The 23,321-nt window shown below is 40.1% G+C and overlaps 2 protein-coding genes across 5 annotated transcripts in view; one reads left to right on the top strand and one right to left on the bottom strand.

Moving 5' to 3' along the window:
* Positions 1-8,478, top strand: part of DNASE2B (deoxyribonuclease 2 beta) — a 67,224-nt gene extending 58,746 nt beyond the window's left edge. Inside the window, exons 7-9 of one of the 3 annotated variants that reach the window (XM_047726792.1) lie at positions 2,282-2,443; positions 4,218-4,415; positions 7,389-8,478. In XM_047726792.1, the coding sequence (XP_047582748.1) occupies positions 2,282-2,443; positions 4,218-4,415; positions 7,389-7,729 (701 nt within the window). In that variant the 3' untranslated portion in view covers positions 7,730-8,478. Of the gene's footprint in view, positions 1-2,281; positions 2,455-4,217; positions 4,416-7,388 lie in introns of those variants that run through there. The other 2 variants (XM_047726794.1, XM_047726793.1) reach the window with 2 other exon arrangements.
* The window catches only part of LOC125098225 (uricase), a 61,029-nt gene extending 38,908 nt beyond the window's left edge, over positions 1-22,121 (bottom strand). Inside the window, exon 1 of one of the 2 annotated variants that reach the window (XM_047726798.1) lies at positions 22,015-22,121. The gene's annotated coding sequence lies outside the window, so the exon portion shown is untranslated. Of the gene's footprint in view, positions 1-7,031; positions 7,123-22,014 lie in introns of those variants that run through there. The other variant, XM_047726796.1, reaches the window with a different exon arrangement.
* Between the last annotated feature and the right edge of the window lie 1,200 nt (positions 22,122-23,321).

The following is a 23,321-nucleotide window of genomic DNA, read 5'->3' as shown; positions in this document are numbered from 1 at the left end:
GCACAGGCAGACAGAATGGCAGGCAGAGGCAGAGGGAGAAGCAGGCTCCCCGCCAAGCAAGGAGCCCGATGTGGGACTCGATCCCAGGACGCTGGGATCATGACCTGAGCCGAAGGCAGCTGCTTAACCAACGGAGCCACCCAGGTGTCCCGAAAAGTATTTTTTTTAAGATTTTTATTTATTTATTTATTTGACAGACAGATCACAAGTAGGCAGAGAGGCAGGCAGAGAAAGAGGAGGAAGCAGGCTTCCTGCTGAGCAGAGAACCCGATATGGGACTTGATCCCAGGACCCTGAGATCATGACCTGAGCCAAAAGACAGAGGCTTTAACCCACTGAGCCACCCAGGCACCCTGAAAAGATTTTTAAATAAATTTTTCATATTAGATAATTTTGTTATATATATTATAATTTTTTATCATAGGAAATGTTCTTTTTCTATTTATAAACTATATATATAGTTTTTCTATTTATAAACTAAATATATACATAAAAATTCAAAATGCCAGCCAAAAAAAATCTGTAATCCTAAAACCCATTAGATAATCACATTAATCCTTTCTACTTACATTTTCTAAAGTATGTATTTTAAAACATTTTTCTAAAACTATTGTAATGACTATTTTCAACTGCTTTTCAACTTAATGCATCATGAATAATTTCCCATGGCAACAAGCATTTTTCAGAAGGTCCCAAACTCATGCCTTCAGGGGCAGGCAAATGGATGTCAGCAAGCCAGGTGGGCTGAACTAGCAGGTCCCTGAAGAACTGGAAGGTGCATACTTTGTCAAAAGGGCAGATAGTACTCAGCTTGCCTTTAGGGGATGCAATTTTTCAGGAGATGTTGAAAATTAAGTATTTGTGGAAATTTCCCCCAGTGTTTAAATGTTGGCAATGAGCTCAAAGTCTTAAAAATACTCTGTGAGCATAATAATATGTATCTGCAGGCTAGATTTGGCCACTGGGTTGCTACTTTGCAACCTCTGATTAAGAATATAATTTGTAATGGCTGTCAAATGTTATGAGTGTTGAAAGCTTTTGATTTAGCCAAGATGCCCTCCTGATGGTCCTATTAGCATGGAATGCAGCAATTTTTATAATACACCACATTCTCCAACCTCTCCTCCAACAACCCTCAACCACCATTCTCACTCCACCTAGCAACTAAAAGGATTTGGGAGAAAGACTGGAAAAGGAATAGGACGCCATGTCCGGAGGGGGTGTTCTCTTTGCCAACAGATGCCTGACATCCTGTGGCATGGGTCCCGGGGGCTTAGGATTTCAGGCAAACAGCTCACTCATCTGGGCAGAAGGAAGCTTCTGAAGGTCATCCAGGTCTGTTAGGCAAAAGGACTTTGGACATACATTTTCCACCTGGACACAGGGAATGATTCTATATCCACTGAAAGACCAATAGTGTTCTTTCTTAAAGTGTGTTCTTTGCAAAAGAAATAACAGACAGGCACTTGATTTCCATTCTAACAATAAGACAAACATGAATAGCTTTATATTTGCATGGTCATATGCAAACTGGAAAGTCTAGTCAGCATACCAAAACTATCCCAATTTATTTATAAACACAGAAATCGTCACAGATGCCTGTTGGATAGGATTCATTTTGCCATGTCACAAGATGATGAAAATCTTTCTGTTTCCTTTCTTTCCGGTTTTCATGTTATTTTGCTCCACAAATCTTCACTAAACACAATTACCTGGGATGTTTTGTCATGGCTTCTCTTTTAATTCTCTTTGTCTCTTGTTTCTGGGCTTGTGGAATTGACTAGTCTTCTACAGTTAAAGGTGCATTGGTTTCTTACAACAAATTACTACAGGTACATTTCTCTGTTTGATATTTTTCTCCTCCAACTCTTTTTTAGCCAGCTTTTGAAAATAGTTTAGCTGCTTAGCAGTACAGAGACTCATTATCTGAAGCTTGCCAGGTGACTATATAGTTTAACAAGGTCAAATTCCAATTAAGCACATTTGCATTCTGCCAAAACAAATTCTCCTTATGGTTACAACATGAAATTCCTCTTAGCTCTTCATAGGGTGGCTGCCCTGGCTGCCTCTTTGGTGGCTTCTTATCAGTAATGGGGCTGGGTGATGTGTGCCCGAATTGGTTTTGAAATCTTTGAAAAACAAGCAGAAATCTTTGTGCTTATTAATGGAATAAAACATTGGCCTGAAATATAAATGGGCTTAAACGTTGCAGCTTTGAACCCTATTGTTCAATGGATATTTTGTTTTTCTAATGTATCTGTATTAACTGTATTTTTGGTAGGCTTACTGCTGTGGAACAGAGTCCAGGGACTCTGGCTGATTCATTCTATTCCCCGGTTTCCTCCAACTCCTGAAGAAGGCTATGATTATCCACCCACAGGAAGAAGACACGGGCAAACTGGCATCTGCGTAACTTTTAAGTACAACCAGTATGAAGCAATAGGTAACACTAGAGTATGTTTAAAAAAGAGATAGCAATGTTAAAGAAAGGATTTGGAAATGTATTAATAAATGTATTACTTCATCTATTTCTCTATTTATTAACACTCTGACACCTGGATTCTACTAGATTCTAATATTGACATTGCCATGGTGACACCTTGAGCTGTTTCACTTACTAGACCTTTGTTTTCTGATCTGCCAGTGATGTCCTTGAAATTGATCGGGGTAGTATTTTCAAATATCTGCAGTGGCCAGGCTGGTAACAAAAATGGGTGAAATAGATGAGCAACACTTCATGGGCAGTGGGATCAGTGATAAACTGGAGTGTTGAGTCTCCCCTCCAAAGCCTCATCTCTGCCATGTGGCTCTGCAGGAAAGCAGACCTAATGATACCAGATCTCCATATTTTTCAAGACGAACTAGACACCTAGGGATGGAGGATGGGAGAGAGTGGGAAAGACAGCATGGTCTCAATCTTATTTAAAAAAATAATTGTGCAGATTACATGTTACCTGCCGGCCACCAACCTGAGAGCTCCAAGTCATGGGATCTTCCTTTGAGATCCCAAGGTCAAGTGGCCAAAAATACTTGGATTTGGAAGTGAAAACTACGGATATGGATTTGGAAAACTAAGCTGAGGGAGGAGGAGAAGGAGGAACACTGTTTTACCAATCTCTTTTTACTGAGGAGGCTGCTAAATTGTAGTAAAGAGTGATTTACCTCTAAGTATAGGAGGTTTAGGGGCGCCTGGGTGGCTCAGTGGGTTAAGCCGCTGCCTTCGGCTCAGGTCATGATCTCAGGGTCCTGGGATCGAGTCCCACATCGGGCTCTCTGCTCAGCAAGAAGCCTGCTTCCCTCTCTCTCTCTCTCTCTCTGCCTTCCTCTCCGTCTACTTGTGATCTCTCTCTGTCAAATAAATAAATAAAATCTTTAAAAAAAAAAAAAAGGTTTAGAACATGTTTTTCATCAAATTTCCACCTTATGCCAAGGATTACTGAGGCTCTCACTCAAAGCCCTAGTTTAACTACTTGAGTCCCAGTAATGATTAGAGAAGAATAGCACAGAGATTAGGTGTACATGCTGATGAGCTAACCATTCTTTTTTTTTTTTTTAAGATTTTATTTATTTATTAGACACAGAGAGAGAGATCACAAGTAGTCAGAGAGGCAGACAGAGAGAGAGGGGGAAGCAGGCCCCCCGCTGAGCAGAGAGCCGGATGCGGGGCTCAATCCCAGGACCCTGAGATCATAACCTGAGCCAAAGGCAGAGGCTTAACCCACTGAGCCACCCAGGCGCCCCTAGCTAACCATTCTTTAAGCTGGATGATCAGTTCACGGGAGGTCTCTACTTTTGCATATGTACATATATAAGAAAGGACCATATCGCCTCCGATGTCAGACTGCCTGGATTTGAATATCAACTCCATCAGTTATGAGCTTTATAACCCTGTGCATGCAACATAAATTCTCCATTAATTCATCTGTAAAATGAAGATAATGATAAAATTACTTACTTAATAATATGGTTATTGTTAGGATTGAATTAAAAACATGTAAAACCCATAGGACAATGCCTGGGAAGTAGGAAGTACTCAATAGGTGTCAACTACTTTAACCAAGAGTAATTTGAAAGCTATTGGTTTCAAGAAGGGAATACTCTTGTTTTTGTTTTTTGTTTTGCTTTGTTTTTTTTAACTCAAAGCAAGATCTATAATATCAACAAGCATTTCCATCTGTGTCCTAATTCTCAACTTTTCTTTCTGTTTCTTGATTCAGATTCTCAGCTCTTGATCTATAACCCAAACATTTATAGCTGTTCCATCCCTGCCATCTTTCACCAGGAGCTCATTCACATGCCCCAGCTGTGCTCTGGTTCCAGCTCGTCAGAGATCCCTGGCCGGCACCTCACCGCACTTCAGTCAGCCCGGGGCCAAAAATTCCTCCATTTTGCAAAGTCGGATTCTTTCCTTGATGGTATGAAAGATCATGATCCAATCATATGTAACTTTGCTGTTGGACTCACTCTGGTTTATACAGAGGAAATACTCTGATTATTCAGGGGTAGGGAAGTAGAAGAGAAGGGAGGGAAAAGGAAGGAAAGGGAAAAGGGAGATTGGATCAATTCAAACATTTGCTTACTCTGCTTGAATAGCAAAATTCCTGATCCAACCGCCAAAATATCTTATAATATCTCACAACCATCCAACCAGGGGCCAGTGAAAACTCACAGTCTGCAGCCTCTGGGCTGCAGGCCCAGCTGTCTCCTTCTTTTTCTATTCTCTAAGCAGCTATTTAAAACCTTCTTTACCCTCAAGTCCTTTACATGACTCTGCCACCTCATTTCTGGCTTCGATTTCTCCTTCATAGAGAGAACAGAGATCACCAAGGAGAAACCCCTTCAAGAACAAACCCCACCAAAAACAGTATGGAGGTTCCTCAAAAAATTAAAAACAGAAATATCACATGATTCTATAATTCCACTACTGGGTATTTACTCAAAGAAAACAAAAACACTAATTCAGAAAGATATGTGCAGCCCTTTGTTTATTGCAGCATTATTTACAGTAGCTAAGATACAGAAGAAACCCAAGTGTTCATCAACAGATGAATGAATAAAGAAGATGTGGTATATATATACAATGGAATATTACTCAGGCATTAAAAAGAATGAAATCTTACCATCTGTGACAAAATGGATGGACCTAGAGGGTACTATGCTAAGTGAAATAAGTCAGACAGAGGAAGATAATGGTTTCGCTTATATGTGGAATTTTAAAAGCATATGATTTCACTTATTTGTGGAATTTAAAAACAAAACAAATGAACAAACCCCTCCCCTCCTGAATAAAGGCAGAAATGGACCCATAAATACATAGGACAAACTGATGATTCCCAGAGGGGAGTGGGTGGAGGGATGGGCAAATGGGTGTAAGTGAGTGGGAGGTACAGGTTTCCAGTTATGGAATGAATAAGTCACAGGGATGAATGAATAAGTCACTACATTCCTGGGGAATGTAGTCGATGATACAATAGCATAGTACAGTAACAGATGGTAGCTCCACTGTGGTCCGCATAAAATGAAGAACGGAGTTGTCAGATCACTGTGTTTTATACCTGAAACTAATGTAACACTTTGTGTCAGCTATACTTCCATTTTTAAAAATAGCTAACAACAACAACAACAAAAAGAACACACCTACTCTCAATAATCTTATCTGTTTCCATCCCTTTTCACGAGTTTTCTTCTACCCCAACAGAAGAAGTGCACCCCTTGTGCCTTGGAACCCATCCCAGCCTCAGAATACCTTGATTCATCCACTTGATCTGTTCTCCCTCTTCTACGTCAACAGGCCCACTCTATAAGCTCTGTCCCCTTAGCCCACAAACATCCCCAAAACCCTTCCCTCAGTTCTAGATCCCCTATATCTGTTTCTTCTTTTCTTCCAGATTTCTTTTTAAAGGACTCTTCAGAGCCTTCAGTGGATCAATGCTCCTTCACTGCAGCCTTGAGCCTCGGTCTGTAGACACCAGTTTCTCCGCAGTCACCAATGACTCTCTTAGTTGACCTCACTGTCTTCCCTTTTTGCTTCCTTCCTTCCTTCCTTTTATATTAGATAAAATTCACTGAATGCCTGCCACTTGCCAAGCTCTGTGTTAGGCACCAGATAGAGATCCAAAAATTAACAGGACAGAAATAGTCTCTGCAGAATCTGGCACTGTTAAAACCCTTTCCTTCCTGAAACACTCCCCCTCCCTGATTTTTGGGAGTGTATAGTCTCTTGGTCTTCTTCCCACTTCTCTTAAGTCTCTTCTGCCAGGTCCTCCTCCTCTGCCTACTACTTAGGTGGCTGAGTTGCCACGTGGTTCTCTACTCATCCTTATCTCATTCTACATACTCACTCTAGGTGATTTCCAGCAAGCCTTCAGGTGATTCCCAAGACTAGATCTGCACCCCAGATCTCTGGACTGACAGATGTATTCAAAAGTGGGTGGGACATTTCTACTTGGAGGTGGTACACCCACATCAAATTCAACATGCCAAACTCATCATTATCCCCCACAAATCCACTCTTTTTCTTGCATTCTGCATAGTCAACTGGGGACTCTAGATCCCTCCTTTTTCCTCACCCCTCTATCAAGTCATCAAATTCAATCAGCTCCAGGTCCTTAGTAACACTCACATTCATCTTTTCCTCTCCAAACTTTCGGCCACTGCTACAGTCCCACCTGTGTTTATTGTCACAGTTATTGTGACAACCTGATGTTTTCCCTATCTCCAATCTAACGCACCTGTCATGGTTCATCCTCTGCATTGCCTCTTGATTGATATTTATGATCATAAACCAGTTTCTATTAATTCTCCATTAACACTTCTTTAAAAACTTCCCCATTGAGGGGTGCCTGGGTCGCTCAATTGGTTAAGTGTCTGACTCTTGATTTCAGCTCAGGTCATGATCTCAGGGTCATGGGATTGAGCCCTGCACTGGGCTCAGAATAGAGTCTGCTTAAGATTCTCTGTCTCCACCTCCCCCTCCCCTCTGCTCACTCTAAATAAATAAATAGCCCCAGTGATTTCAGGAAAACCCAAACATTTTGGCATGATTTGCAAAGATCCCTTGAAGCTGGCCCCTGGTTACTTCTCTAGCCTTATTCTTTCTGAAGATCTTTTCAGAACAAAAACATATATTACTCTCTTATTTGTGTGGAACAGAGGACATTTTTAAACACCAATGTCATCTTAGTAATAAGGATAGTAACTTTTATTTACATATCACTTTAGCACTTATAAAATGTTCTCCCGTCCACTATCTCAATTATGTTGTTATTATTGTGCTTATGACATTCACATATCAGGGGTGAATGATGAGTTCCATTGCTGAGGATATTTTCAGGGACTTATCTAAGTACAAATACTAGCCTTGCTATCTTTCTCCCTATAAACTCTAGACATCTTTGCAGCCTGGATGGCTCAACATTTGAAGACACACTTGCTAACAGAAACCTGGCAGCGAAAGAGACAAGAGCTTCCTTCAAACTGCTCCCTTCCTTACCACGTCTACAATGTCAAAGCAATTAAGATATCTGGACAGTCTTATTTCAGTTCTTACCAGGATCATGCCAAATGGTGTGTTTCCCAAAAGAGGACCAAAAATCGCTGGACCTGTATTGGAGACCTAAATCGGAGCCCATACCAAGCCTTCAGAAGTGGAGGGTTCATTTGTACCCAGAATCAGCTTATTTACCATGCATTTCAAGGACTGGTTTTGTATTATGAGCACTGTAACTAAACTTGGTGAAAGGACAGAAGTACTATCATTTTCACTGTTGACAATGAGTCTTCTTCCATAAGATCCATTATATATCAAAAGCCTGTCAATGTAGCTGTACTCCACATACCATCAAATAAAATGCTTTTCTACCATGTTTACCATTTTATCTTCCACTTAGTGACAATTTATCTACTTTCTATTTATATGTCATAAACATAAATGATTATACATTACTAAAGTGAGAATGGATGGAGTGGAAGAAAAAATATTCTCTGTTGTTCATAGATCGACAGGCTATCTCCTAGATTAATTGCACCTCCTTCACAAAGATTTCCTGACTCTTCTCATTCTTTGTTGAAGGAAAAAAAAATTTCTCTGTGTATCTCATACTATTTAGTCACATTCTTCTTAAAGTTCTTTTCACTGGTTTATGGTTGAGTCTTATTTGTTGTTCTTGCTGCTGCTCCTTACTGATCTTATGATCTTAGGCCATTTACTTGAACTCTCGGAGCTTTGCTTTTCTCATCTGCGACATGGAAATAATAAACATTTTCAAAAAAAAATGTTTTTAAGTCAGATTAGGAGGAAGAAGTGAAACAACCTACCAACTTGGGAGTAAATAAAGAAGAGTAACATAAATAAATCATAATCAAACCTAACAATCTTCATTCCAGTGTGCTTCATTTTGGGAGTTCTGGTCACTAAATACAACTGTGCTATGAATAAACAGTAATAAATTTGTATTAAGAACTAGTTGCTTAACAAAACTTGAAATGCGGTTCCCAATTTCAAGAAAATTATAATCTAACAAGAGTAATCATAACAGTAACTAAGGCCAGCATTTATTGAGCATTTACTATGTAGTGAACAGTCAACCCATATTTTCTTACTTGATCTTCATCATGATGCTATGCAATAGAAATTATTATATCCCCATTTTACTGACAAGGAAACTGAAGCCTACAAAGCTTCAGTAAATTGCCCAATATTATAGAGGTCTATCTGTTCTCTAAGGCTATGCTCTTTACTTCTATTCCAAGACACAATAAAATAAAATGATGCAAAATAGGATAATATATATATATGATGTCTTTTTTTTTTTTAAAGATTTTATTTATTTGCCAGAGAGACAAAGAGATCACAAGTAGGCAGAGAGCAGGCAGAAGCAGGCCTCCTGCTGAGCAGAGAGCCCAATGCGGGGCTCGATCCCAGGACCTTGGGATCATGACCTGAGCCTAAGGTAGAGGTTTAATCTACTGAGCCACCCAGGTGCCCCAATATATGATGTCTTAACACCAACCAAAACTCATGGAACATAATGACACCCGTCCAATGAAAAGCAGAGAAAAAATTGAGTTTATCTCACTGTCAGAAGCAAAGATAAGCTAACGGGATGTTGAATATTAGCTAGCTAGCTTATATGTTTGAATGTATGAAAAGGTTTGTTTGTTTTTTTGTTTATTTTTTTAAAGATTTTATTTATTTATTTGACAGAGAGAGATCACAAGTAGACAGAGAGGTAGGCAGAGAGAGAGAGAGAGAGGGAAGCAGGCTCCCTGCTGAGCAGAGAGCCCGACGCGGGACTCGATCCCAGGACCCTGAGATCATGACCTGAGCCGAAGGCAGCGGCTTAACCCACTGAGCCACCCAGGCGCCCCAAATGTATGAAGAGGTTTGAAAAATATGTTTTATCCTCACAGAAAGCATCTGACTATAAATAATTCCAATAAAATAGGATTAACAGAAAAACTAAAAAGTACAAGATCTTGACTTTAAAGGTGAAGCGGGTCAGAACTTGATTCAATAACACAGATAGGAATAAATGAAAAGGAAAATGAGAAAACAAAGGTCAATTGAAGAAGAAATTTTATTGGACTAAAAATATACACACAATAGGTATGAGCTTCCCCAAAGGTAAATCCAGACGTTCTAGAAAAATGATTTTATCTCAAGCACCACAGAAGAATCTGAAAGAGAGCAGAATCAAAACCAGAATCCATAGAATAAAGAGGATAAGAATGTGACAGAGAGAAGTAAAAGACAATGCTGGCCTACTGGCAACGCACATTAAGGATGTGCTTCCCAGTGAAGGGAGGAAGAGCAGTGCCTAGACCCTCCTTGAGGAAGGAAAAAAATGCTGGAAAGGAATTGAACAGCCCCAGTAGTTCAAGGATATCAAATACTGACCTTGGTAGGAAGGAATATACCTTGGTGTTGTAGTTCCCTGGGATGGAGCTTAGTTAGAGGAGTAGCCACAGCAGAACAAAGAAACTAGTATTGCTATCTTCCTCAAGCATATGCCCAAGCCCATTACCCAATCATGGTGATTCCTATAGGGACACTGGGGAGTATCTTTAAGATAATAACATCACTGGAAGGAAACTGAAACTTTTGAGATTGTAGGGGATGTTTTCATTGATGCCCTTTGGGAGGAAGAGAAGGATATGGGAGATATCAATGAATAAAATTTAAGTTCTAAACCATGGTTTGAAATACTGGAATTAAAGACTTATGTCTAAGATGGAAGTATACTTTGGAAAGAAGTATTAAGATTGTATTTAGCTGGAAAGTACTTAATGTAATTGCAGAGGAAATTAAAAACAGAAATAAACCTATGGCAATAATCAGGGTTGGAGATGGCAATTCTAACATGGCAGTTCCAAATCATTTCTACTCTGCCCTCACACCCTTCTTAGATGTGAGCTTCTTAGAAAAGCTATTTTCCCCAGTCTGTATCACGTGACCTCTTCCTCTCCAGCTCCAAATGCTTGAGACACAAAAGAAAATAAGCCATATGGCATTGAAGGCAATACGATTCAGAAAAGAGTTTGAGGTAGGAGTATTACAACGGAGTCTCGGTGCTTGAGCACTTGATCTGGAGGGTTATGTCCCCTGGAGATAAGATCACCATAGATTGCCTTATGCTTGCTGACGCAGAGAACGGTGGGCTGCAAAAGCTAGAGGATGGTGCAAATGCACCCCGAGTTCAAAAGAGCACAGAGTAATATCAATTCCAAATGTACAGTTGTCAGATGAGTTCCTGTGGAGCCCAGCCATTCTCCCTAGTCACATATCCTATGACCTACCACACTGTATCTTTCCTTAAGTATCCCAGTTTTGGTTTCAGTTGGTTTGGGTAGTTAGCTATTTCTTACAGGCAAACAATTCTCACTTAAGTCATGTAGAAACGAGAATGACAGTGCAAGGGCAGTGCCAAATCATTTCAATTAAAGTAATAACTGAGGGGGAGCCTGGCTGCCTCAGTAGGTCAACATGCAACTCTTGATCTCAGAGTTGTAAGTTTGAGCCCTACATCAAGTATAGAAATTCCTTACAAAAGAAAATCTTTAAAAAAATAAATAAGGGGCACCTGGGTGGCTCAATGTTTAAAGCCTCTGCCTTCGGCTCAGGTCGTGATCCCAGGGTCCTGGGATTGAGCCATGCATCGGGCTCTCTGCTCGGCAGGGAGCCTGCGTCCCCCTCTCTCTCTCTGCCTGCCTCTCTGCCTACTTGTGATCTCTGTCTATCAAATAAATAAATAAAATCTTAAAATAAATAAAATTTCCCACAATCTCAGATGTTTTACGTACTAACACGGAATATGGGTTATAAAGGAAGTATGCTAGAGATTGTAGCACAACATGATTAATGTATTCCTAAGGTAATAAATAGGGAGGATTTGGTGGGAGAGAATAAGAAAAAGTAATGAGATAGCTTCAAATATTTGGACATTTCCTAAGTGTCTCATTTAGCTAAAAAAAATTTTATTAATTTGTGGCTAAATACATTATTTCATTTCCCAAAGAGTTGAAATGACCAGAGATATTTCAACTCTGAACCTGAGGCTTGCAAGCAAGGACATGGTACCCCAGGAGAAAGGTGTTCCTGGATGGTCATCAGGAAAAAAAAAAAGTTGAACGTAGTTCAAGTTTAGAAAGTCTGAGATTGAGGTGCAGGAAAAATATGATTCCATGGCAGAAAATTCTTTTTTTTTAAATATTTTTTTTATTTTTTATAAACATATAATATATTTTTATCCCCAGGGGTACAGGTCTGCGAATCGCCAGGCTTACACACTTCACAGCACTCACCATAGCATATACCCTCCCCAATGTCCATAACGCACCCCCCTTCTCCCAACACCCCTCCCCCCAGCAACCGTCAGTTTGTTTTGTGAGATTAAGAGTCACTTATGGTTTGTCTCCCTCCCAATCCCATCTTGTTTCATTTATTCTTTTCCTACCCCCTTAACCCCCCATGTTGCATCTCCACTTCCTCATATCAGGGAGATCATATGATAGTTGTCTTTCTCTGATTAACTTATTTCGCTAAGCATGATACCCTCTAGTTCTATCCACATCGTTGCAAATGACAAGATTTCATTTCTTTTGATGGCTGCATAGTATTCCATTGTGTATATATACCACATCTTCTTAATCATTCACCTGTTGATGGATATCTAGGTTCTTTCCATAGTTTGGCTATTGTAGACATTACTGCTATAAACTTTCGGGTGCACATGCCCCTTCGGATCACTACGTTTGTATCTTTAGGGTAAATACCCAGTAGTGCAATTGCTGGGTCATAGGGTAGTTCTATTTTCAACATTTTGAGGAACCTCCATGCTGTTTTCCAGAGTGGTTGCACCAGCTTGCATTCCCACCAACAGTGTAGGAGGGTTCCCCTTTCTCCGCATCCTCGCCAGCATCTGTCATTTCCTGACTTGTTAATGTTAGCCATTCTGACTGGTGTGAGGTGATATCTCATTGTGGTTTTGATTTGTATTTCCCTGATGCCATGGCAGAAAATTCTTAAAGGGAATGCAGCTCAGGAGTTTAAGACCAAAAATAAATTCTGACTCTGTGATTTCTCCATGAGGAAGAAAGGGAGAAAGCAATGTAAATACACAGCCTGCTTTCTCACACTCTTCTATAACTTTAGTGCATGCAAAGCATGGGAGTAAAAGCCCATTGAACAAAGAAGAATAGAAGAATGGCACCAACCTGTGTATAGAATTATGTGAAACTGTAATATGAAACTTGTTGCAAAAAATGCTAAGTTTGGGGCACCTGGGTGGCTCAGTGGGTTAAGCCTCTGCCTTAGGCTCAGGTCATGGTCTCAGGATTCTGGGATTGAGCCCCACATCCAGCTCTCTGCTCGGCGGGGAGTCTGCTTCTCCCTCTCTCTCTGCCTGCCTTTCTGCCTACTTGTGATCTCTCTGTCAAATAAATAAAATCTTTTAAAAATGCTAAAATATAATATAAATATAAAAATATTAAAAATAAATAAAATAAGATAAGATTAAATGAAAAATATAACAATATAAAATATAAAAAATATTTTATACTTACATTCAATCAAGATTACATTGGAATTAATAGGAGTCGGTGTGTGTCAAAAAAATACGAAAAACAAAGCAACTTTTGTTTCTTTTACTTCCATCTTTTCAGTAAAGATGTTATTTAGAGTAAAAAGGTAGGAATAAAATTGGTCAAAGAGAACTAAATCAAGTCCTCTCAAAGCAATCTTCAAAGAACTCGCTGCTCCCCACAGTGAATTCATGTTTCCAGGCTCAATAAATGACAGTGAAAACTACTGAAAGACCAGAGATCACTAAGTAAACACAGAAGACAGGCAAATGTCACTTTCATTTACAAAATCGAATGGTAGGTGTGTTCTTAAATGTAATTCCCAGGGCGATTCTGCCTGGATCTTAAAAGGGCCAGATTTTTAAGCACTTAACCAAGCAATCAATGAGATGATCTGCAGGTCTGAGCATGAGCTAGGTTCTCTGCAAGTCAGGCATCTCTGACTACCTCGTTTCCTTTTTTGACAAGAGTTACACGACCAGTGGATCATGAGGTTGTAAGAGGTAATGGTATCCTTGGGCAGCAACAAACAAATGTTCCTCTTGATATCCTTATGGTCAAGACAGTAACACTGGGTGATGTGAGTACAGTCCAGTGAACTTATGCATTAGTCAAAGAGTCGATTTGTGTCAGTTTGAAAGGAGGCTCTTGGGGTCACACCCAAGCACTCTTTCCAACTTAATCCATCAAACATACTCTGTACTGGACTCTATAATGAGCAAAAGGAACAACAACGAACAAAACAGGCAGTCTCTGCCTTTATAAATCTTATACTTAAGTCTGGCTTTAGCCCTGTTTCATAAACATTTTAGATGATTTCAGTGAATATGCAGAAAACACCTTTATCAAATTGGTATATGACAAGCAGGTAAGAGAAGAGCAGATCCAGCAGACGGTGAAATTGCATCACAAGGGAATTTGGAAAGCTGGTGTAATGGATTAAATCAAGTGATACTAAATATATTAATTATAAATGTAAGACTCTGACCTTGAATTAAAAAAAAAAAAAACCTGCACAATGGCCATCACAGAAGTGTAGGTTGAGGAGAAGTACAGTTTAGCAGCAAATGCTACAGAAAATGATCCAGCGGTTTAGGCAAAAAGTCAACATGACTGGACAGTGCAAATGGCTGAAAAACGAAAAAGAAAAAGCTAATACAATCTTGAGATGTATGAGTAATACGTATTAGAAAGACTAAGGAAATAGACATACTCTATACTGTGTTGGTTACCTAGATAATCACTGTTATGAGGAATACAAATTGGAGGACGAGTAAAAGAAATTGGCCAGAATAGTATGGCTCCTGAGACAGTGGAGAGAACAGTGGAAAGAAATGGAAATGTCTATCCCTAAAAGGGCTCACTGGGGACAGGATAGATATTTTCAAATATATAAAAGACTATTCTGTGGAGATTGGTCTACATTTGTTCTACATAACATCTAGAGGCAAAGCCAGAATAAAGGAATAGAATAGAGTGAGCCACATTCAGCTCAATTTAAATACAAGCTGGGTTGTCCAAACCTCTTGCTATCACCTATGAGCTCTACAGGCTATAACCCGGGCTAACTCTCTAGCCACTCTCCAATCTTCCTCCCACCCACTCACTACACTTCACCCACTGCCATTCTTCCTCCTCCTCAAACTCTCCAAACTCACCCCCACTTCCCAAGGCATGCACTTGGTGTTCCTGCTGTCTGAAAACCTTTTCTTACAGTTGTATACATGGCTAGTCTCTTCTCATCAGTAAGACCATTGGCATTAAAGTAATTTCTTCTAAAAGGTTTCTTCTGGTCACCCTAAGTTAGCATCTTCAGGCACTCTCTAATGCCATACCCTTTGATTTATTTTATTTTAGTATTTCTCACTGTAGGACATTATCTTCATGATAGAAAGTAGATTTTTGCATTCTGTTCACCATCAGATTCCCAGTACCTTGTGCCCTGCCTGGAAAACTGGGTGTTCAGGAACTATGAGTTGAATGAACGAATGTATAGATGGCAAGATCTGCCAGATATGTGTTTGAGTGAAGGGCAAAAGCTTGTTGGGAAGGCTGTGGTAGAGGGGAGTCACACATAGATTGGAAGGTAGAACTGGGTGATCTTAAAGTCCTCTTCAATCTTAAATTCTATAATTAAGCACTAAATTGTGGGATGCATGAAAATTTCACTATTGGTTCAGAGAGGGGTAACTAATGAAAACTGGATCAGTCAAGAAGATTTCATTGAAGAAATAGACATCAAGGGCTCTTCAAGGACAGGTGAAATTTAAACAGTTGGAATAGAAAGAAAGATATTCTAGGAGAAAGGAATAGCATGAGCAAAGTCTCAGAGGCAGAGCTGAGGAGAGAACCACAAGGAGTTAGGCTTACCCAAAGGAGAGGATGTACTTTAGGAACTGGACACGTACAGTAGGGCCACAATGCAAGCTGGGACCTCACAGCCAAGCTCTGAGTTGAACTCAAGGGACAAAACCTGGGAATTTTTGAGAAGATGGATAAACATCATGATAAAGGCAATGATTTAAGGGGAGTTAGTTTCTGGTAAGGTCTGATCCTTGAAACTGATTTAGACTAAATGATGTCCCTTCTATCCTAAAACAATTTTTTTCTATTCTATTCCATTGAGGGGGCTCTGACAATAATCCTGATGGGAGATAAAAGGTCCTGACCTAAGACAGAAACAAATAAAACCAGGAAAAGATGAATGTGAGAGGCATTTCAAAAAGGAAAAAAAAAAAAAAAGCTGCCAGAATTTCACTTCTAAATTAATAATAACTATAGTTATTTCCATAATGGGAACCTAACATATACTAGGTACTCAATAAATATTTGCTTACGTACCATAAAAGATCCCATCTTTGAACACTGGCAAGATAAATACAAGCCTTTGTGTAAGGATGGTCATGGATTTGCACACACTCTTTCGCTCAATTCCTTTGTCACCAGTATCCTGCAGGTGGCTAACTGATCACGGCCAAGTAGAAAAGATGTCCTCTATCACCAACAGGCAGCCTCTATGACTATATGGCTATGACCTTATTAGAGTCATACTCCTTCCAGACCAGCTATAACCTTATGTGACCAGGCCTATATGAGACAGCACCACAAAGGGATTAAAATGATTTCTTCTCTATCTTGCCAGCACTTAGACATTCAAACGAATGTATTTTTTTTCCAATTAATCACTTTAAAAGCCCATCCCTTAGTATCATTCTTCCCACCCTTTGGGACACTTCTCTTTACAAAAGACTTTCAGAAGCCACACAGTAGCCATAGCACGGTGTAACAGCTCTGGAATCACACAGCCTGGGTTTGAAACCTGAATGGGCCGATCTTGAGCAATTACCAGCAGTGTGACCTTGAACAAATTATTTAACCTCTCCAAGCCACTTTCTAAACTGAAGAACAAGAACGTTAATAAGAGGAATAAGAAAATCTATGTAAAACACTTAGTACCCAGCACATACAGAATTTCCCTGTTTTCCATTTTAAACTGTCAGAACAACAAATACTAACTATATTAATTAATCGTATTAATTGAAATGTTGAGGGAAAAGCAAAGCCTCCATCTGTAGTGCATTCTACCAACTACTCGATTCCATGAGGAAATCAGTCTCACTGGTTAGCATAAATAGAATAAAGGATCACAGAATGCCCTTTATTTGAATTGTTCCCTTTTTCCACGGTAATAGTGTTTTCTCAATAATAAACAGACAAATAAAAACCAGTCCTTTTTTTTTTTACTTTATCTCACGCTTGAGGAATGGGGAGGAAATGAATGGAAGAAAGAAATGCTCTCAGAGAAGAGGAAGTACAGCCATCAACCTTCCCAACATCCAGCAAAATTCTTTGCAAATGTTTTTAGTGCAATATTAACAGGATGACAACAGGGTTCTGTGGCCATTATTTGCAGAGCAAACAGGTAGGAGGCCCTTCAGGAGTGAGGGCTTTGGAGATTTAAATTCCAGTTCTGCCACTTTCCATGCAGCCTCAGGTGATTTACTTAAACCCTCCAATCCTCCATTTCCCTCATCTGTGAGCTGGAGGAAATTAGAAAAGTAAACTATGTGACATTCTTAGGCAAGGGAAGCAGGCAATGTACGTTGCATCCCTACTCCCTTAGGGCCATGTTAGCTAAATAAAACTGTGTGTTCTCATCAGGGTTTCTAGGCTACATCATCTGAAGGGTACATGGTACTTTGGTACAAAGGAAGGCTTTGTTATCTGGATATTTGGCAGGCAGGTGTTCATTCAATATTTGATCATTTGTTTTGGCTTCCATGGAAGCACTCTGTGTACCTGATAACTAGTCTTGGATCTCCTTCATCATATTTGTAGGCAGGGAAGCCACCGACTTCCTCGGTCAGTACCATACTCACCTAATCCCAAGATCCTGTCTAGTTCATTCACCACTGTTTTTCTTCATTTCCAGTAGCCTCAGAATGTTTTCTGTTGTTTGGCAGGAGAAACATTCAAGGAAGGCAATCTTTTTTTGGATGTTTGGGCTGTGTGAAGCTTCCACTATGTTTAATTATCACTCTACGACTGGAAGGTATTTAAACAGAATTGAAGGGAAAGGAGTAATTTAAATGATGGATAAACAATAAATTGCTCTGAATGTCACATAGGTAAAAACCTTCTGAAAAGAAAAGGGGCTCTCTCATTGTTTTCCATTTTGAGTGAGAAGATTGTTATAACCCCTAGAGGATATGGATTCATGAGGGGGTGGTGAGCTGCTGATTTGGGGGAGTGTTGATAGGTGGGTGGATAGGGGAGGTCCCTTAGAGTCAGGGAGCAATGGAGGAAATGGAAATTCACTCAGGGAGAAATACATCAATTAATTTTGAAATGATTTCACCTTATAGATATATTTTTGCATTGCTTTTCTACTTTTTCTCATAGTTTTCAATTGTTTTAGGTTTTTTAAAAAAAGATTTTACTTATTTATGTATTTGCCAGAGAGAGAGTGAGCACAAGTAGGCAGAGTGGCAGGCAGAGGCAGAGAGAGAAGCAGGCTCCCTGCTGAGCAAGGAGCCCAATGTGGGACTTGATCCCAGGATGCTGGAATCATGACTCGAGCCAAAGGCAGAGGCTTAACCAACTGAGCCACCCAGGTGTCCCTCATTTGTTTTAGTTTTAAAATAATTTTTTTCTTGTTAAAAAAAGATACATGTTCATCGAAGAATATTACAATATTACAATATTACAAGAATATTACAATAATATTACAATAAAGGAAGAAAGTACAAAGTACTGCAAATGAGCAGATCACAGATTGCCTGGCTCTGGAGGTTGGGGGAGGTGGAATTGATTAGAAAGAGCATGAAAAATCTTCTAGAGAGAGATGCACATGTTTGTCTTGATTGTGATGGTGATTACAAATGTGTATACATTTCAAAATTCAAGCTGTATGCTTAAAATAAGTGTATTTTGAATGTATCATATATGCGTACATGTAAATTATACCTTATAGAGCCAGTGAATACTTTTCAAAGTACTTCTGTCATCATCCACACAAAACTGCTACTAATACTCTCAAGTACATTTTTTCAAATGATTTGCTATGTATCTATATATACTCATATATTTTTGTTTACACGAAAAAATGGTATCTCTTTTTTTATCAAGTCTAACAGGTTCTTACTGATTTTAATTTTTTACTCTCCTACTTGGAAGTAAGTTTTACCACCATAACCAACCACTCCCACAGAGCTTATTACATAACACCCAAGGGAAAAAATTGCTTTGGTGAGAGAGAAACAGAAAACTATTTTCACCTGTTCAGCTCCTAGGATCTTCTTATTGGAGACTCAACGATCATTGCACACTTAATAGGCAGGGTCTTACCATATAAACATTGGATAGCGACATTCACCATTGATAATTTAATGGCAACCAACTGCTGAGAAGCCTGCTAGCGGCTGATGCCAATGGTCTTGACTATATATCATGGGCCTCTGAAAATGTGATCCTACCTATATGTGTGTGCCTGATGGACAACTATACAAGCCTCTGCATCTAGAATTTTCCTAGACTTTTTAAAGGAGAGGACAATAAGAAAAATCTGGCCCCTTCCTCCAGAGGCAAAGCTATCATTTTCTCGAGGTAATTTGAAGACAGGGAAAACTCTGCCTCTTCCCTCCTCGAGTCTCCAGCTGGGTCCAAGAATTAAACTGACATAAAACTAATAAACAGGAGAAAATCATACAGATTTTATTGAACATAAGTTTTACGCAACATAGAGGCCTTTGTAAGGAAATGAAGACCCAAAAAAGTGGCAAAACCTAAATGCTTTTATACTAGGTTGGTCATTAGAGACAACTGTGGAAAAGGTACTAAAAATATGGGGAAGCTGAAGGAAGAAAAGAGTCATTTTAACAAGGTCTGTTTGTACAGAATTCTCTCAGCTGCAATTACCCAATTCTGGTGACAAAAATGTTTCTTTCCTGCAGGTGCAGAGAAGACATCTTTCACATAGGAGTTTCATCTCCTGCTCTTAGGAAGAATAGGGAAGTTCAGAGCCCCCCTTCATGAGGTGGGTGTTTTTCAAGTGCCCTTAGCTCGAAATAATCCTCTCGCCAAAATGGCATATTTTGGAGTGACATTATGGTTTCCTTCATAATTCTGAACCAACCCTTCAGTGCCGGGTCCTTCTTGTCCGTGGGAGACCTCGGCAACGAGGAAGGAGCCAGAGAAAGTAGAGTGAAACCATTAACCACAGTTAATATGGGTGTCAGAGTACAGACCTAGTTATTGCCTGTCCCTGCCTCTGTGTGCTCGTGTGTGCAGGAACGCCAAAGAAAGAGGTATACCTCCCACGGGGGATGTTAGACAAAGCTTCTACCTGTGGGGTAATCCATCTGGGGTTAACCAGTTCCTAGGGAGTGGAAAAGGAAGCTGTAAAACTCTAGCCACTTTTACCAGGGACAAAATAATTTGGCATTATTGACAGGAAAACAAAAACAGAAACAAGACACCAGTCAAGTTCTACTGCTCATGTACAGCAGTACCCAGTAGCTCAGGACCATATGCAGATGAGGATTTAATGAGAGCCTCCTGATGACTCAAGTCTATACATCTCCAGGAGAAAAAAGAGTGTCTGGTGACCAAGGGGAGGCTCAACCGAGCTGTAGGGCTTGCCAGTTGTGTCTCTCTATCCAAGAAGTCAGACTGGCAGCTTCCTCAGCTCCCATCTGAAGAACGGGCAGGGACCCCAAGGCAGGAAGCCCAGCTCCTTCAGGCCAGAGCTCTGCGTGAAGGCATCTGAGAGGCTGGACAAGTTGTCCCAGGTCCGTGTCTGCACTTTGGGGCTGGTCAGAGCTGCTCTCGGGCCCCCACCCAGCACGTGGCTACAAAGCGAAGGCAATACATGAAAAGCAGGGAGTTAGGACACACTGACAATGGCAGAGGAGTGACAAATGACAGGGTGGGAAGACAGAACCACTCTAAACTCTCAGCTTTCTGGAGTCATTTATTATTGGGTTAATAGCCCTGAGGACCTCAAACGTTTTTGAGGGCATGGTGGTATTATAGCATTGGACAATGACTGATGTTCAAAGTGAATCATCAAGCAAAGGCCAAATTTTGTTCAGAACACTTGCTTTTAAGAAAGCGAAGTAAAGCATTTTGGAAAAATCACTTTTCAAAATAAAATGTTAAAGTCACTATTTAAGTCTGGGTTACACTATGTGACTATTAATAGTATCTCCACTTAAAATATTAGATATATCCTGTGTTATTATATTAAATAAATCCCATCCAGAGAGAACTGATTTTTCTCTTACATGGTCTTACTGATATATAAATATATGTACACTTATATACCTATTTTTAAATCAAATTCTATATATTCCTTCCTTTTCCAGAACCTGATGCCATTATTTATCTACCCGCACGTTTCCAGCCACATGCTCTCTACTACATCTTTCTCTTCAGCATACAAGCATGTTCAAGTCTCTCCTGCCTTGAAAACAAAACAAACAAAAGAACCTGCCTACAGCCCCTACAACTACAGCACCCCCCCCTCCCAGAATTGACCCATGCCTTTCCTTTCTTTTACAATAACTTTTAAAAATGGTCTGAATCTCATGGCCACTTGTCCAAGGAATCTTCTCTTGCTAATGTCCAGTGCTCTCTATTTAGAGTTTTAATCTTGGGGCACATGGCTGGCTCAGTCAGTTAAGCATCTGCCTTCAGCTCAGGTCGTGATCCAGGATGGGAACGAGTCCCGCATTGGGCTCCCTGCTCAGTGAGGAGTCTGGTTCTTCCTCTCCCTCTGACCCTCCTCCCCGTTTGTGCTTTCTCTCTCTCTCTCTCTCTCATATAAATAAAATAAAATAAAATAAAATAAAAATAAAGTTTTAATCTTATCTTTTATGTCTTTTCATTTTTACATTTCACTGTGCCTCCTTAAGTCATGCTTTCCTCCAGGTCCCTGTGATATGGCTCTGCTTTATTTTCTTCCTACCTCTGTCCAGCCAGGGTCTCCTTTCAAGTTTCCTTTTCCCCTCAATGTCCATATTTCTCAGGGTCCTATCTCTGGATCTCTTTTCACTTGAAACATTCTCCCTAGGCAGTCCTATCCACTATTGCTTTGATGACACCCACATCTATGTTTTGACAAAGTTCTCACGTATGTGTGTGTTTACATGCATCATACATGCATGTGTAAAATAGTGCAATAAACATCTCTATTGGAATGGCATTTAAAATGTCCCATATTCAAGACTCCCTTCTGCTCATCAGACCTGCTTCTCCTCCATTTTTCCCTGCTTGGGAACCACTTATCCAGTCACTCAACTTTGGAGACATCATAGATTTTTCTGTTTCGTCCTCCATTGACCCAAATAATCATCAGTTCCTCTTGATTCTGCTTCCTCAATAGCTCTCCTATCTATCCCCTCCAGTCTGCCTCCTGTGTGCTCTTTTACTTACACATTGGGTTGGGATAGGGCCTCAGTCCTCATCTTCACATTTCAGGTCTTGATTCCTAAACTTCTGTATTATTGTGCTTGCCTTCTCTTTGGAATTTTGCATTTGGTAATCTGGATTTATTCTCACTCACTATCCAGCACATGAGGTCCTGGTTCTGTTGTGTAAGCCAAAGACAATTCTCCTACTCTTACCACGACCTTCCATAAGGATGAGAGAGAAACAGGATAATTTCTCTTGACTGAGGACACTCCCTCACAAATCATAGCCCAATCATAAGTAATTTATTATTCTATACTGGAATGGTTGGTTCCTTCGTTGCCTTCCACTTTGTGCTCTGAGTTATTTTACAGTTCTTTTAACATTTAGATCATCAGTGGGCCTAATTCTATTATCTGCCTTGATCCTTGGTCATTAGCCATGTTTCATTGGCTCATCATATGTCTATTAATTTTATATCATATGCCAAACATTAGACATAAAAATATCACAGGGAGTCTGAATGTTACCCTCTACCAGGGAAGGTTCCCCCTTTTTCTTTGTTAGAGAGAGTAAGGGCTTGGATCCTTCCATTACATGAGAAACTGGGGTGTACTGGGCCTGAACTGCAATTTACCTGAGACTTGCTCTACCTCTGACCTGCCCCTTGTTTCTAGGGCATGGCTGTCTTGGGTTTGAATTTCTGAGCCTAAGGGTCTTCAGCTTCTTGGCCCTGACAGATTGCAGGAGATCCAGCCCTGCCTTTCAGAAATCCAGCCCACTCTTCAGCCCACCTACTTGTCACAACTTCAATATCTGGCAAATGTCTTAAGGAGAGATGAGAAGCATTTTGAAACAAGGTTGTCTCCAGAGGGTCTTTATTTCCTAAGCACCGTGAGTGAAGTCTGCCTTTTAGAATTTCATCCTAGGTCTGTAGCCTCCCGTGTAGTACCGAAATTCAGCAAATATGTTAGGGGGGAAATCAGTCATGCATTTGAGTCTCCTTCTTCTCATTTGTCACATATCCCTATTTGTCACATCATCCTTTTATAGCTGCTAAAAACCTGACTGGTTTTTCTTTGCCCCTGCAGAGGTTCTCTGCGTAAGCAGGCCCCTCACCCAACACGCTACACAGCAAATGCCCTCGGGAAAAAAAATATCAGGTGGTGTCATCTCACTACAGAAATGATTCTTACTCTCTCTGGAATTTTAGTGTATGTAATCTTCAGTGATTCCATAGCAACCTGATGCCTTTAAAGTATCATTTTTGTCATTTGTAACAGGTTATCCTAATTATTGTACAAAGGGGAGTGTTGGTGGGCCATGGTCTA

This window comes from Lutra lutra, chromosome 4 (genome assembly GCF_902655055.1).
Source record: "Lutra lutra chromosome 4, mLutLut1.2, whole genome shotgun sequence".
Lineage (NCBI taxonomy): Eukaryota > Metazoa > Chordata > Mammalia > Carnivora > Mustelidae > Lutra > Lutra lutra.
This window is presented reverse-complemented; position numbering and strand designations above follow the sequence as displayed.